This window comes from Mirounga leonina, unplaced genomic scaffold (genome assembly GCF_011800145.1).
Source record: "Mirounga leonina isolate KUSES-001 unplaced genomic scaffold, KU_Mleo_1.0 Mir_154, whole genome shotgun sequence".
NCBI lineage: Eukaryota > Metazoa > Chordata > Mammalia > Carnivora > Phocidae > Mirounga > Mirounga leonina.
The window spans coordinates 28,444,978-28,461,384 of record NW_023270389.1 but is presented as its reverse complement, the minus strand read 5'-3'; the positions used below and the strand labels follow the sequence as shown (position 1 = coordinate 28,461,384).

The following is a 16,407-nucleotide window of genomic DNA, read 5'->3' as shown; positions in this document are numbered from 1 at the left end:
ACCAGCCTCTGACACCTAGAGCTAGAAACACACAAGGAGACACACAATATATGTATGCACGCACACACACACACACACACACACCCTGGAGTGGAAGAGGTCAAGCACCTCCCTTCTCAGAACACACGCAGAGGTAGATCCTACAGAATTGGCAATGTGATAGTGAGTACGTGTAAATACCCAGTGGCCTCCCTTTGAAGGTGGCTCTTTCAAAGCAGACCAGGTGGCCTTCTCATCTCGTCTCCCGGGCCTTGCTTCTCCTCCACTCTCCTTAAGAAAATCTGTTAGCAGCCATCCTATCCCCAACTCCCATCTTCCATCCACGCATCCTCAAAACCCCAACCATCTGCCTGCTACTTTCAGCCCCTAGCCCAGCTGGCCGGACCCCCCTTCTATCCCGCGAAAGCTCACCTTCTCCCGGAAGGCCTCTTGGCTGCAGACCTCCAGGGTCTCCCCCTGCCCCACACTCTCAGGGGAGTGCACCCCCACAGCAGAGCCTTTGGGATCGGGCCCTCTGTCTAGTTCCTGAGGTTGTTGCCTGTTTGGTGCTACTTTGGGTTGTGATTCCCAAGAGGGCACTGGCTTTATGTATTTGTGTGACTTATGGTGTCAAGGGTCTCAAGGGATCAGCTTAGGAGCAAAATTAGGGCTTTGGATGATGTACCCCACCCCTGCTGAAAGGGGTTATCTCCATGAGGCCACATGGAACAAACCTAACCAGTCAGCTTTGCAAACTGAAGAGTTGGATGACCTAATGTCACGGGACCCTTCCATCTCTGACCTCCTCAGAGGCTAGGGCATTAACCCTGGGGCAGGGGCCCTGCCCTGCCAAGCCTGGCCTAGAGCAGGAGGAGGGAGGCGGGGTGAGTGGGAGGGGCAGAGGGAGCCTGGGGAGTCCGCAGTGACCTACAACTGCTCCCAGCACTGCCTCCACCAGCAGTCCATTCAGAGGCTCTGGCAGTGCGAGGCAGCTGGGAACAGGGAGGAGGGAGCAGACAGGAGGCTGGAGGTCAGCAGTACGCCCAGGTAAGTAGGCATTGCGCACCTGGCTGCCCACCCAGGGCAGAAATGGAGATGCTGGAATGCTCTCGAACTTTTTCTACTCAGGAAGGGGCAGCAGTGGGCATGAGATCAGCCTGGGGAATATTCAGCTGTAAACAGTGGGGTGCACGTACAGTCCCCTCTAAATGACTCCAGGATATTTGGAAGAGAGAATTTCAGTGAGTCCTGTCCGGGGGGGTCCTGTCCTGGCTCTGATTTTCCAGGCACTGTTTGACTTACAGTGTGAAATGATGACCAGGTTAAAAAGCTGACTAGCTGTCTAGAATGAGGACCTCGGGTCTAGGACTTGTTACATTTGGATTAATAACATGGTCAAAGCAGTTGAGACAAACTCCATTTGGCTCTTCCAGCCTCAACCCTACCAGTTTGGAAGGTGGGGGCAGCAGCTACCCAGAGGTGCAAGGTGACGGCAGGTGGGAGCAGGGGGTGCCGGGGGGCTGTGGGTCCTGGAGGGACCAGGAAACACTGCCCCGAGGGGCCAGGGCTGAGAGTGTTGGTGGGATAGGCTGAACTGAGGACACGGCTGCTGTCTGGTGCTAAGAAAAACTAAGATTTCTTCTCCAAAGGGGGGAATGAACCATGGGAAGAGAATTCATTTCCTTCCCTGTCCCCCCTGATTGAGATGATATCCATCTAGTCTCCACCCAAGCAGACCTTTTGCGCATTCGCCACTAACCTTGTCCCAAGTCTGGCTTCCTGAAGAGAATGGAGGTCTAGAGGGCAAGATGGCTTAACATCCGACCCTTAAGTTCCCGGAGGGGTCTGCTTCTCTCACCCTTCTCAGCTGGGACCTGTAGGCAGGAGGCTGGACGGACAGAGGCCGTGTTAGCATTACACTTCACGTGTGGCAAATGGCAGAGTAAGTGACTGAGAGCTGGTGATGAGGCTGATGGCGGTGATGAGGAAGATGAAGAGGACAACTAAGGTGTCCGTGTTAAATTCAAATTACTCCAGGACAGGTGCCAGGCAATGTACTGGGGAACGGGTGGGACGCAGACCCCGGGAGCTCCCACCCCTTGTGGTCAGCTGCGTTCTCCTCCCCTGGCGGCCGTGCTCCATCCTCGCCCTCCCTCCTGACTCCCTGCTGTGCGGCGCCTGTGACCCCGTGACTGCTCCAGAACGTCCCTGGCGCGCCATGGAATTCCAGCACCCTGGGGGGCAGCCGCTGCACTGTAGATGGGAAACCTCGAGGCCAGAAGTGTCAGTGGTGGGCAGTTGTGAAATGCAAGTGTCAGTTGGGGGGAGGAATTTGCTCTGTCATGTGTGATTCTATCCTGAACGCAAGGCTCTTTGGGCAGGGAATGGCATCTTCAAAATGGAACCCTTGGCCACGGGCCAATCGCACAGGAGGTGGGACTGCTGGAGAACTCTTTCAAGACATCCACCCCATCCCCCTCCAATTCATGGCTCTCACCGAGGCTCTCATGTCAGCCCAGAGCCAAGCCCCCTCTCTCCCCGGGGTGGCACTCCCCAGCAGCCATGATGGAAGGATGCAATTGTGAGAAAATCAGAAATCTGGCCTCCCAGCCCCCACATCCTCCTCCCAGGGGGAGTTGGGAGATGGTTGGGGGAAGCTGGAGGGCATTTCTTTCACCTGACGCTATAATTCACTGGCTTTGGAAGGGGGCAGATGGATTTATGAGGATCCTGTCAGTCTGTGTCAAGAAGAGCTAAAGAACAGCCAACTAAGGGATTCTCCCCCACAGACCCGGTGATCAGAAAGATTCCAGATTAGTTGAGGGAGGGAGGTAGAAGGCCGCTGGACCCTGCTAGAAAATCTCAGAGTTGGGGTTGGAGCCAAGAGTCTCAGAGAATTATCCCTGGAAAACTGACATTCCACAGTCAAGAGGGGGCAGGCTGCGAAATGGTTAAAGGAATCCTGGATGCCAGGCATTTGATTTCCTGAGGTTTGGGGAAGCTGTGTCTCATCCTCTGAGTGGCCATCAGGCCTGGGGCCCCACCCGAAAGGCCAGGCCACCAGCACAGGTTGCAGGTTCAGCCCCGTGGGCTCCGTTACCTGGGAAAGGTAAAACCGAGCAGCAACCCACCCTCTCCCTGTCTCGGGGAAGTTGGTTTTGCTGGAGCAGAGACCTGCAGGTCACCGATCAATACCATTAGGTGGGGTTAGACAAGCTCTCAGGGGGCAGCAACTCTACCCAGCTCCCAGGCCAGAGACCAGCCAAAGCACGGATGGTGTGGGGAGATGGGGTAAGACCAGCCTGCACTCTCATAAGCATTTCTGTCTTCTGTTCTCAGGAGATCAGTTGCCACCCTCAGTAACCAGAGGCACCCAAACTATGGCAGGTGAGAAAAGAGCTGACCTCCCCTCCCCCGTCTTAGTCCCTCACTGGCGTTCCTCACGGGGTGGAAATGAGGGAAGGGTAGGGCTCAGAGATCTTCGGGAACTTGCCTGGTTCTTTGTTTTTTCCAGTTTAGGCTTTGGGTTTTAACTTGTTTTCCTGAATAAAGGATGCACAGCCCCAGTGCGGAGCCCCTTCCCATTCTCCCTTCTCCGACTTTACCCCAGTGACGCTCCCAGGGTCTTCCCTGGGTGCCCCCTGCCCACTTCCCAGGGGCTCCATTCACACTGCTGGAGGACCACTGCCCAACTCCACTAGAAAATTCAAAAGCCCTGTTCAAGTCAGGAGCTCTGAGAGACAATCCCACCCAATGGTGGGATAGTGGGGAGGGGCTCACGTTCCGTGGGTGCATGCATCAGGGCTCCATTGTGTTAAAGGGTCACCCACGAGGAAGAGTAGGGAAGGTTCATCTCTGTTTCTCCCGCCTTCTCCAGAGAAGCCCCCAAAGAAGTCCGCCATTCATGGGGTGAGCATCCGGCAGCTGGTGGAGGAGATCCCCGAAGGTGGCAACACACCAGACTTCCAGCAGAAGCCCGTCGCCTTGGCGTTGCAGGAAGGTGAGACCCGGGAGGGGAGCTGCTGAGAGTCTGCACGGTGGAGAGGGCTCAGCCCCATCCTTGCTAGCCGGCCTCCCAGCCCCCACATCCAGCACCAGGCCACACCATGTCTCCCTCTGCTTGTGGGGCGCCTGCCTGCCTGGGTCCCCAGAAGGGCCAGGGACCTGACGGGCAGAATGGGCAAAGGGAGTGAAGACATACTAGGGTATGCTGAAACAAGAAATATTTGGGAACAAGCGTGGGGGATGCTCACTGGGGAGCGGGAGAGGTGGTGGTGTTGCCGAGCTCCCCTCCCCTCTCCTGACCTCTGAGCAGTCGCTGTAGACACTGTTAAAACGAAGTTCATTTGGGCCACATGAGAAAAGTGCCCAGGAAAGTGATGGGAGCAAAGACTTTTGGGGGAAGGGGTGAGAATTGGTGTTCTTTTTCCCAGCACAGGTTCCTACAATACCTTGCAATTTACATCATTTCGGTATAAGAAAAAGAATGGCACTTTATTTTTCTAAATCTGACTCTAAGTCCTCACTCAAAATACAAAGGTCATGGCAATTGTCTCTCATCACTGCGGAGGGCCCTTGGGTCCTCACTCTGTACTGCTCTCTATGGAGATGTCCCTGGCAGGAGCCCAAGGGATCTCTTGAGGGTAGGCAGCTCCCAGCCTTCCATGCCACACATGGAGCTTGGGCTCTTTTCTGAGGCTGGAACCCTGTGTCTCGGGATCATCCCGCCTTGAAAGTGGACACGGAACCCCCAAAAGACTTGTCCCCTTCCCAGTCTTGGGAGGTCCTTCAGACTCCTCCCTCACCTACGTGCAAAGAAATGCACCCTTCCACCCCAAGCCCTGCTTGCCTCTCCTTCCACCATGGACAGTCCAGCCGCATCTTTTCCTCGAGGAGCCCACCCTCTGTGATACAGAAGGGGGGGGGGGGGGGGCGGGAATCTGTCTTCTGGGTGCCTGGAAACTGCTGCTCTCTGCCTGGCATCATAAGACTCCTTGAGTCAGGGCACCAAGGCCTGACACCCTTCTTGGAATGGGCAGTGGAAATACCTAGAGCAGTGAGAACAACAAATTAAAGTCCCAATAAAGTCTACTCTTAGCCCTCCCCCAAGCTGCCAATCTTTTGACCGCCTTCTCCTGACACAGGGAAAAATGCCATCTTTCGGGCCGTGGTCTGTGGGGAGCCCAAACCTGAGGTGGGTTGGCAGAGCACCAAAGGTAACCTCAGGAACTCCAGCAAGTACCAGATCTCCTCCTCCCCCTGCAGCAACGAGCACGTGCTACAGGTAGGGCCTGCAGCTCTCCCCCCGACCCACGTCTACTCATCTCTCCCTGTCCCCTTGAAGGGCTCCTTGGCAGCCTCCAAACCCCGGAGGAGTAGATGTTCCCAGTTGGGGTTGAGCCCACTCAGCTCCATCCTGTGGCTCCAGGTGGCTTGAGCCAGGTTGGGACCTGCCAGGCTTGCAGGTACGTACCTCTGCTGATAACCTGGCAGGTGGTGGAGGCTGGAGCTCAGGAACTCAAGCTGTGGAGTCCAGACGGCCTGGTTTCCAATCCCAGGCCCACCACCTTGGCCTTGGAAAGTTCCTTACTTCTCTGTACTTCCGTTTCCTCATCTGTGACATGGGATAATAACAGTACTTACTTTACAGTGTTGTTACGAATATGAAAAGTTTATGTGAGGTACCTCACCAGTGCCTGGCCTCCAGCGAGCACTCTGTCCCGGCTGCCAATATTAGTAATAATTAGGGCGCCTGGGTGGCTCAGTTGGTTAAGCGACTGCTTTCGGCTCAGGTCATGATCCTGGAATCCCGGGATCGAGTCCCGCATCGGGCTCCCTGCTCGACAGGGAGCCTGCTTCTCCCTCTGACCCTCACCCCTCTCATGTGCTCTCTCTCTCTCATTCTCTCTGTCTCAAATAAATAAAATCTTTAAAAAAAAAATATTAGTAATAATTAGAGCTACCAGTCACAGAACACCTACTATGTGCTGGGCCTTGGGCTAAACATTTGACATAGATGATATCCTTTACTCCCGACCATTCACTACTTTTTGAGGCATTATTATTCTCGCCGTATAAGAAACTAAGGTTCAGAGAGGTTAGGTAATTTACCCAAGGTCCCATAGCCCGTAATACGTGACGGAGACGATACGTAGTCCCAGATCCACCTGCCCCCAAAAAGCCAGCCTTTCTGCTACACCACATTGCCTCTGTTGGCTAAGAGGCCCTCCCCCAACCTGCCAATGGTACATCCACTCTCTGTCATGATCCCGCTTTTTGTTTTGGGGTCTGACTTCCTTGATGAAGACTGTGAGCTCTGTAAGGAAAGGGCTGTATCTTATTCATCTTGATATACCTTTAGCCATGTCTAGTAAGTGGAGGAAGGGGGGAGGGGGTGCTAGCCATGTCCCCCCGGCCTTGGCCTCTCTGCAGATCAACAAGCTGACAGGTGAGGACTCGGACCTTTACCGCTGCACCGCAGTGAACGTCTATGGAGAGGCCACGTGCTCCACGAGGCTCCTGGTCATCGAAGGTGGGCTCGACCCCCTCCCCTCATCCTGTCTCATTGGTGCTTGGGGTGCTGGCCCTGGCTTTCTCCTCAGAGAGCCCTCAGAGGCCTCAGAGGCCGGGCAGCTGGTGGGGTGAAAGGAGAGAGGGACAGCAAGTTCGCTGTCCCATCTGGTGCCAGGGCCCTTGGCTTCACGCACTTACATACCAACTCTGCATGTGGTCTAAAAGGCACACGCTCAGCAGATGCCCCACTGCAGATGCTCTGAATGATAGTCTCTTAACCCTGGAGCGTGAGAGCAGGACCTAGAGGTCGGTTTCTGGTCCTGAACCTTCTGCTAACTCCTTCAATGCGCTTCATTTTCTTGAGGGGGGGCCCCAGCTTTGTGGCCCCAGTTTCTCCACTGTACAAAGGACACTTTGTACAGGCCTACGTCAGAGGTGGCAAACAGGTATATGAAGGCCAAATCCTTTCTCAGACGTGGGGGTGGGTTGTTTTTGACTTGCACAGTGTTTCCAAATTTTAAATTAATTTTTGACATATAATAACGGGAAGGGGCATGTCTCTTGAGAAAGCAGATCTAGTCTTTCAATTGGTTATGCTTTTGCCTACGAATAACAGAAAACCCTACTACAAATAGCCCAAGAAATAAAGACACTTGATTATGTCACATGATAAGTCCTGAGGTTGGAACCCAGGGCTCAAACCACAGCTCAGCGCTGTCACAGGACAACCAGATGTTTCCTGTCCCACTGAGCTGCCACCCAAAGACATTGGCTTGGCTTATAGCCTCGTGGTCATAAGACTGCTGCTGCAGATCCCAGCTGCATCCACATTCAAGGTGGGAAGAAGGGGAAAGAGGTGGCCCCAGGTACAGCTGGCCCTTTTATCAAGAAAGCAAAAGCTTTCTCAGAAACTCCTTGGAGACTTCTGTTAACATCTCATTGACCAGACCCGTGTCACATGGCCACTCCTGGTGGCAAGGGAAACTGGGAAGGCAAGGATTTAGCTTTTCCAGCCTCCTTCCTACTAGTGGGAATAGGCAATGAGGACTGGGCATGGCTGCAGGCTCAGTCAAACAGCAGTGTTGGCCTACCTGGGCAACATCTGGCCCGTACCCTGAAATGGCAGCTCCTGGGGGGCATGGGAGAGCTGCTGCCCCTGCAGCCAGCCACAGTCTCTGCACTCACTTCTGCCGCCCCCCCTGCCCCTGCAGACACGTCAGCGGGCCTCCCCCGCATGTGATGATAATCAGGTCAGCTCCACATCAGTCATGCTAAGGCTCTGGGTATCAAAGCTTATGATGGACCCTCCGCTCATCCCTCTTGCTGAGCTGTTGTCTTGCCCTTTTGGACAGTGGGGAGGACACGGCTGGGGCACTCAGTTGGTTCTCAGGAAGACCATCAATGTGTCTCGCTTCTCTCCCTATCTGTCCACATAAATCTCTTCCTCTTCTCCTGATGGTCCAGTTGGCTTTCGGAAGAATCGGAAGAGGCACAAGGAACCCCAGGAGGGTAGGTGTAAGGGTTGTCAGAAATCTTCTTGGGTTTTGGGGAATGGGCTACTCCTTGCCTGGTGCTCCTGACTTGGCCAAGCCCCTACCAACACCTTACAGATCATCACCAGTCCACAGGAGGGCAACTTTCAAAAGCTCGGTTGTCAGCTATGGACCACAGGTCCTCAGATTACCAGCCCCTCACACACCCACCCCACTCCCATTGCCACAGAAAAGCCCTGCCTTAGCCCCTTGGAATCCCACCCTGGGCTTGGGGCCTCATTCCTGCTCCTTTTCTAGACCTCAGGAAGGAGCTGATGGACTACCGAAATCTTCTGAAAAAGAGGTGGGTGTGGGCCTATCCAGGGGCAGGGTTGAAGTCTCCCCAACTACATCCATGAGCAAGGCAGGCTCAGTTCTCCCGTCCACTGGCTAGGAAGCTAGACTGCAGGTAGCCAATAGGAAGAGGGAAGAGCGCTGACCCCCTAGTTCTGTTGCCTTTAAGCTCTGTGTCCTTGAATGAATCATCTCTTCTCTCCCGGTCCTGACTCACTTGTTTGTAAAATGGGGTGCTCCACTAGAACAATGATTTTTTTTTTTTAAGTGTTAAAGTAACAGAATAGGGACGCCTGGGTGGCTCAGTCAGTTAAGTGGAGGCCTTTGGCTGAGGTCATGATCCCAGGGTCCAGGGATGGAGTCCTGCATTGGGCTCCTTGCTCAGTGGGGAGCCTGCTTCTCCCTCTCCCTCTGCCTGCCCCTCCCCCTGCTTGTGGGCTCTCTCTCTCTGACAAATAAATAAATAAAATATTTTAAAAAAAAGTAACAGAATAATCTGCACACACACCCCCCTGCCCCCCCCCCCCCACGGCCATCTTTCTCAGTGATCCACAATACAAGGTGTTAGGAGCAGAGTTTCTCCCCTGAAAGTTCGGACTGGGGTGGGGGTCGCCCTTGCCCATCTCTGTGTCCATCGTGTCCCGACAGTGCTCAGACCCAGAGCCCAGCCTCCGCATCCCTTTCTAGTGCAGAGAAGGCAGCTCCCCACAGCCTCTCAGGGTGCCAGGCCCAGGGACGCAGCTCCTGGGGCTCCCCTGGCCTCTGACCTGCCCGCCCTGCTCCCCAGGGCCCCGCCTCCCACCAAGAAAAAGGTGGACCTGGAGCAGGTGTGGCAGCTTCTGACGACGGCCGACCGCAAGGACTACGAGCGGATCTGCCTGAAGTACGGCATCGTGGACTACCGGGGCATGCTGCGCAAGCTCAAGGAGCTGCGGAAGGAGCACGAGGACAAGATGGCGCAGGTACCCTCGCCGGGGCCCGCGGCCCGGTGCCTCGCGGGCGCCCCCACCTGGAGCTGGGCCTGGCGCAGGGCCGGCCCTCACCCAGCTCCCAGGGCCACGTGTGGTCAAGCATCGGGGCCTCCAGTCAACGTTTTGGCTTTGAAATCTGGTTCAGATACTAAAATCGGGGGCATTGGGCAAGTTAGGGCCTCCGTGTCTTGGTTTCCTTACCTGTAAAATGGGTGTTATAGTTGTACCTGCTTCTTAGGGTTAGGGAGAGGATGAACTAGAGAATGTACTTAAAGCACTTAGCCGAGTGCCTGACACCTGGTAAGGGCTTTCTGTCCGCTGTCATCCTCCCCAGACCTTGGATACCTGTCTTATTTCTAAATGCTTCCTGTGGAGGGGATTTCACCGTTGCCTGCTTATCCCAGTGTCTTATAAACTGTATAGGCAGTTCTTTCCTGGGTCTAACATAACTATAGCACTAGTCTAATTTGTCTTCTGGAAATGCAAAACAACTAGTTTTCACCATCCTGAAAATAGTATTTTATCACCTTGAAGGTGGTTCATCAAACATCCTGGGACTCAGTTTTCTGTCCTCCAAGCCTTCTCATTGACCTTAACACAGGGCTTTGCCCACAGTAGGTGCTCAACTGCTTTTTATTGGCCGGAATAGCAGATGAACAGAAATGTCCTACCATGTTCTCAGAGCACCTGGATGGACACCTGGGGTCCTTTCCCACTTTGCTTCCTGACCTGATGTCTCATCTTGGAAAATTTCTTCCCACCTGTAAAATGGGCAAATGCATGCTCGAGTGGGACATGGTGGGGGGTGGGACTGGGGTCCGAGGGTTCGGAGTGCCCCGAAGAGAGAGCTCAGAGAGATCCCCTGGTGCGTTTGTCTTCCCTAGTACGTTAACGCCGTCTCCAACTTGAGACACATCAGGGTCAGCAAGGAGGGGGTCGCAACATTTGATCTGGAGCTGGATCTCAAGTATTCCGGGAGCAAGATTCACCTGTATAAGGTGAGGCTGGAGGAGTCATTGAGGAGGGAGGCATCTGGCAGGGATGCTGCAGGTCGTGGGGGGAGGAACTATGGGTCGCATGGATTCCCCTCTGGGAGCAACTCAAGCACACAGATGGTGAGTCCTGAATCCCCTGGAGTTCCTGATTGGAGGGAGGTGAAACTTTGGTGTAGACATTTCATAAACTCTTCTTACCTCTCACTGAGCAACGAGGTTCTCTAGCCAGGACACCGGGGGTAAAAAGAGGATTCTGAGAAAATGTACCCCCGCCCCCCTGCATCTGTTTCGTTGCTCTAGCTGGTCCTGCTGCCTGCCATGGTCTTCCCCGGTATCCACACGGCTAATTCCCTCACCCGCAGCCAGATGTCCCCTGACCACCCTCTGGGTGCTTGTGTCCCCCCAGCCCCGTCCTGCATCCCTGAGTCCATATTTTCCTCTCCCTTTTCTTTTTTTCCCTAATTCTATCTCTTTCTAATATACATTATATTATCTGCTTATGATATGTGTTATTTGTCTGTGTCCCTCCTAGAATTTTAGCTCCCTGGGGGGCAGGAATCTTTGTTTTATTCACTGATGTGCCCCAAGTACCCAACCCAGTGCCTGGCACACAGGAGGCAACTGAAGACGAGCTGTTGTTAATATCTTTCAAGTGGCAAATCTATCTAGGCTTTAGCTACAGGGGGCGTGTGTATGGATCACTGGGTTTTCTAGAACCCCTAAAGATACCTGATAGTACTTTCTTGTGGCCCTCCGAGAATGAATGTGCTGGGGCCCCTAGGGCCCTCGGTGTTGCCTCCCTGCCCCCTGGTAAACCCCTGGGGCTGCTTGGGTGGTTACTCAATCTGAGCGGAGGTCTCCCACTCTCAGGTGTCTCTTGTGTGACACTTGCAGATTATTTACTCCATAGTCAGAGTCAGCGACCCTCCTAGGGCAGTGTTCCTTCACCTCACACTCCCCATTCTCAAGGCCTCTGAGCCCTGCTCTCCACCCCTGCCCCTGCCCCCTGCTCTCCACCCCTGCCCCTGCCCCCCTCCTCATCTCCTCTGTGGTTCCAGCAATGTTGTCTGGTGCCTCGGCCAGTGGCAGAAAACTGCCAGAGTGGGGTTGAGGCAGGAGGTGCTGGGGCCCCACTGAAGCCCTGAACCTCCCTCTTCCTTTCTTGGCCTCAGGATGGTGAGATGATCCCCTACAGCTTTGATAACCAGACCAAGCACTGTCTGCGGCGGCTGGGGAAGCGCTACCAATTCCAGATCCGAGACCTGCAGCCTGAGGATGCCGGCATTTACCAGGTCAAGGTGGAGGATGCCGAAATCTTCTCCACGGAACTGGATGCTAGCGGTGGGTGGTCTTCCCCTGCAGAAGCTGGAGTGGAGATCTGTTAGGAGGGGGGCCCATGTGCCATGGCAGGGGGAGGGGGTGGGGAAGATAAATGTGATATGCCTCCCCCACCCCTTGCAAAGACTGTGAGGGAGAAGAATGCACACCCAGGTGGTTAAATTGAAATGATCTCTGCTTTCCAAAAGTCTTGGTCCAAGGTCTGTGTTCTCTTGATGCTGAGCTGGGCTCTCCTGAGTTCCAGCCACAGACATACAATGTCCATGCCATGCCCCTGCTCACAGACCATCTGCAGCGGAGATTCTATCTCCAGGTTAGATCCAGACTAATTTCACAGGCTCTAGCCACAGCCTCACTGCTTTCTGCTGCAGACTCTCACCTCCCACACTCCCCAGCACAAGATCCACCCAGGTGTGGAACCCTTGTGCCCTGTACAGACCTCTTCCTTCCCTGCCTCCCGTGGCCCCACCCCACCTGGGAACTGTCCCTTCCTCTTTCATCAAACTCTGTCCCATCCCCTCGAGTAGCTTTGTATACATCATCACCCACCCCCCACACCTGGCCTCCTGGGAGGAGGAGAGGCCTGGAGAAGAAAGCTTTGGGCAGACAGAACATAAAGAACATGATTCTAAATCAAGGTTGAGGAAGAAAGAGGGCATGAGGTCTCCAGGTATGCCTGGACAGGGCTTTGAAAAGCCGAGAAATGGCGTGGCATGGGGGAAGGAGCAGGGCCTTTGACGTCAGCCAGACCTGGGTGTGAATCCTGCCCGGGCTGCCTCTTAGTTGGGTAAGACTGGGTTTCCTTACTTGTAAGAAGGAAATAATAATACCTATCTGGGAGGTGGTCCTAGGATTCATAAGAGATCATATATGAAGCTCTGGCAGTCAGCATATCGGTTTCTTCATGTACCCATGTTACCCCCAGACATAATCTCTGGATTTCAGATTACAGAATTCCAGAGCTGAAAACAGTCTTACTGTTCATAACCTCATTATAAGCCCTCATTTTATGTTGGGAACTGTCACCTGGGGTAAAGAAGTGACCTGCCCCAGGTGACACAGGGGGTCTGTGGCTGAGCTGGTCTGAACCTGGGCTTCCGAGCTCCCGGCTTCGCTGTGTCAGGTCACGCTGGGTCAAGCTGCCAAGCTGACGCCCCCATTCCTGCTTCCCTGACAGCCATCCCCTCCAGAGTGGTGGTCCCGCTGGCTGAGGCTCACTGTGAAGAGCAGGGTGATGCTGTCTTCGAGTGCATTCTCTCCAGCCCCTGCCCCAACGCCACCTGGAATTTCCGGCACCGGCCACTCCAGCCCAGAAACAAATATGAAATGTTTGTGTCCCCTGATGGGCTGACCCACAGGCTGGTGGTAAGGGGGGCCCATTTCTCAGACATGGGCCCCTACTCACTGGGCACTGGGTTCTACTGTTCTACTGCCTGGCTGGTGGTTGAAGGTGAGTGGTTCTTACCTCTGTGGTTCCCTGGCTGAGAAGGGCATGAAAAAGGCCAGGGCCAGGGGCTTCCCTTGGTCAGTCATTCGCTCTTGATGATTCCTTCACTGTCCAGGAATAAGGAAGGCTCCTGAGATCTATTCCTGACCCACCTCAGTGCTGGCCCTCGCAGCCAGCCTGGTCCTCCTCAGCTGTGTGTGCTCCATGGGCCTCTGGAATGCCTCTGGGAGCAGAGATCCAAGATGGCCCGAGGCTCCTGGCCAGGCCTTGGCTGAGATTCACTATGGATGAGAATCTGGGTCAGGCCAAAGAACACCCTTAAATTCCCCTATGGATTTAGGTTCAAGGTGATCCCAGGAAACTGTAAAGTGGACATTTGTAAGGCAGATGGTGAGCAAATAGAGCTTTTAAAAATCATGCAACTCTTCATGGCAGTTTGATAAGCGGATGAGTTTTAGGTTATGTATTTTCTCCAAAAGTCCTCATGAACCACATAGCAGGGCAGGGTGTCTGTGGGTACAGGGCTGGGGGAGGTGGTGATAGGATTCATCTATCAATGAGCTGGCACACCCTGGCTTCCTTCTGAGATGGTCAGCTTTTTCTCTATTAGGGAAACTGAGGGTCAGGCAAAGCAGTTAGGGTCAGACGGGTGACTTGACGTGATTTAACAGGTCTTTTCTTTTGTCTCTCTATGGGGGCATTGACCTCTTATCAAAGCAGGGAAGGATAGAAACTTTCTGACTGCAAGTGCTGACCATCAGCTGCAAGCCCAAGGAGCCCAGACCTCAGAAGCAGAAGATTCCAGGAGCATCAGCAGCAAGGGAGGGGAACCCAGAGAGCAGGGCCTGCTGGAGGGCTCCCTTAATGGGGCCAGGCTTGCTTCTGGGCTACAGTTCACAGCTGGCCTAGAGACAGGTGGCCTTGATGGGCATGGCTACTCCCTAATAGGGAGTGATGGGGCAGCTGGCTCAGCCGGGGGCCCTGGGCAGGCAGGAAAGGGCTTTCTGGAAGCAGAGGGAAGCACAGTCACTCCCTTTGGGGAAAATCAGCTCCACAGAGAGGGAGGCTGGGGCATAAGCCTTCCAGGGAGCCCCTATGTACAGGGAGAGGGCCTAGAGTCAGGTTTAGGTCTCATGGAAGGTCAACAGCAAGATCATGGCAGAGACAGTGATGGGGACAGATGCGGTAGGACAGCAGGAGGTTGGGAGGCTGAGTCCAGGTACCCTCAAGTGGGAGGACTGGGGAGCAGCGGGGAAGGAGAGGAGTACAGAGAGGACCATGGGAGTCCCCTGGACAGGCATAGCCAGAAACAACTCTTCAGTGCTCATTTGGGACCTGGGAGAGGACAAACAGCCCTGAGGGGATCCCCGTCTAGTCCTGAGGGCTCTTGGTCAGAAGGGGGAGTGATGGAGAAGATTTTGCAGGGGGAAAGCCTGGGTGAGGTGGAAGGAGGGGGTGATCTGAGCAGGAAAAGACAGAGAGGAGCGACAGGGGCAGTGTGGAGCAGGGGGACCGGTGTGGGGGAAGCTGGAGACAGCAGTGGGACAGGTAGTCTTGGGGCCCAGGAATATCCTGGAGAAAGAGCTTCTAGCTCTCAGGGTGGCAGAGATGCTGATAATGAGGAAGCAGGGGGCTGCTGGGGGCCAGAGGAGTCTCAAGGGCAGATACCTATAGGAAAGAACTCCCAGGAACCATCAATACCTGGTAGTAGAGAGTTCCTTCTGGGACAAGGGGGGCCTGAAGCCAAAGCTGAAGGGTCACTACAGACAGCTGATCGAGGCCCAGGGAAGTCTGTGGGTGGGGGAAGGCACTACAAAACCAGCCCTGCAGGCCCAGGAGGTCCCAGAGGCTGGGAGAGGAGCCTACAGGGGCCCAGAGGAAGGGAGGGCCAGGAGACAGCAGAAGACTTGGGTGAGGCAGGGGATGGCTCCAGAAGCTTCCAGTATTCCCAAGGCTGGCCAGCAGGTCAGTGGGGAGCAGAGGTTGCTGGCAGAATAGAGTCTGGGAGCACAGGTCCTTGGGATGACACAGGGTCCAGCCTCAGCAAAACCAGGGCCTACCACAGGCCTGGAATGTTGGGGTCTGGTGAAGGGGAAGGTGGTGTGGGTGGTACCCAGGGGGCTGGACTAATGGGGTCTGGTCAGGGGGTGGATACCAGAAGCCACAGGCTATTTGGGTCTCTAAGCCTGGGTGCTCAGGGTTCTGGGGAGACACTAGGAGACACTGATGGATTAAGAGGTCCAGGGGCAATGGGTTCTGAACCAGATTTCTGGAATGGGTCATGGAACTCCAGAGGAAAAGGGCTCAGAAGTGAGACAGGCTACGAGGATGGCTTAGGAGGTCCAGGGAGAATGGAGTCTAGGTACGGCAATGGCGTAGGGTATGCTAGAGGAATAGGTCCTGAAAACGGGTCTGGCTATAGTGATAGCTCGGCAGTGTCAGGAGAAATGGGCTCTGGTTATGGCGCTGGTTGTGAAGTTGTCTCTGGGGCACCTGGGGGAACAGAGTCTGAGGAAGGGGTTGGTTATAGGCATGGCTCAGGGGTGCCTGGGGGAATGTGGTCTGGAAACAACGATAGTTACGGTCCTGCAATAAGGGGGTCTGAGAGACTTGCTGATCTCAAGAGTGGCTCAGGTGGCCCTGATAGAGGGCCCATGGATGAAGCCAGGATGCCTCCAGAGGCCAGGGATGCATCCAAAAGCCAGGGGGATACTGGCCCTGGGGGAAGGCATCATTCCAGTGGTGGCCTAGGTAGTCCTGGGACAGTGGAGTCTGTGGGTAGAGGTGGCCTTGGGGCCTCTGCAACCATGGAGGCTGATGAGGAGGGACATGTAGAAGAATCAGAACCAGGGGTCTCTGGAAGAATAAGTCCTTGGGGCCAGACTGGAGACTATGGGGACTTCAGAGCCTCAGGAGCTCTGGGGGCCTTTGGAGAAGGAGGCCATGAAGATGGCTCTGGGGAAGCAGGAGCCATGGAGCCAAGGTATCTGAAGGCAGGAGGCAAAGTGAATGATGGGGTTGGGACCAGGGACCTTGGTGCTAGGGCCTCTGGAGCTAGAGCCTCTGGAGCTAGAGCTGGTCATTGGGACGATACCAGGTTCCCCGAGGCACTGGCTCCTCATGCTGGGGCCAGTTCTGAAAGCCAAGAGACTTATGGGTCTTGTGGCATGCCTGTTCTTGGGGGTGGATCAGGAATTCGAGGGTCTCAGCAAATTGGAAGGAAAACAGCTTATAAAGGAAGGTCAAAGGGTCTTGGGTCTGGGGGGATGGGGCCAGGGGGTGAGGCAGGTTATAAGGATAGTATTGAGGTTTCTGGGGAAATGGGGTCAGTAGATGAG

At 54.7% G+C, this 16,407-nt stretch overlaps 1 protein-coding gene across 1 annotated transcript in view; it reads left to right on the top strand.

Moving 5' to 3' along the window:
* Window positions 1-604: 604 nt before the first annotated feature.
* IGFN1 (immunoglobulin like and fibronectin type III domain containing 1) overlaps window positions 605-16,407 on the top strand; it is a 33,155-nt gene continuing 17,352 nt past the window's right edge. Inside the window, exons 1-12 of the mRNA XM_035009745.1 lie at window positions 605-1,026; window positions 3,319-3,366; window positions 3,857-3,979; window positions 5,124-5,263; window positions 6,412-6,511; window positions 7,957-8,001; window positions 8,283-8,328; window positions 9,106-9,280; window positions 10,174-10,287; window positions 11,457-11,625; window positions 12,800-13,072; window positions 13,790-16,348. Coding sequence (XP_034865636.1) covers window positions 3,360-3,366; window positions 3,857-3,979; window positions 5,124-5,263; window positions 6,412-6,511; window positions 7,957-8,001; window positions 8,283-8,328; window positions 9,106-9,280; window positions 10,174-10,287; window positions 11,457-11,625; window positions 12,800-13,072; window positions 13,790-16,348 — 3,751 coding nt within the window. The 5' untranslated portion in view covers window positions 605-1,026; window positions 3,319-3,359. The remainder of the gene's footprint in view (window positions 1,027-3,318; window positions 3,367-3,856; window positions 3,980-5,123; window positions 5,264-6,411; window positions 6,512-7,956; window positions 8,002-8,282; window positions 8,329-9,105; window positions 9,281-10,173; window positions 10,288-11,456; window positions 11,626-12,799; window positions 13,073-13,789; window positions 16,349-16,407) is intronic.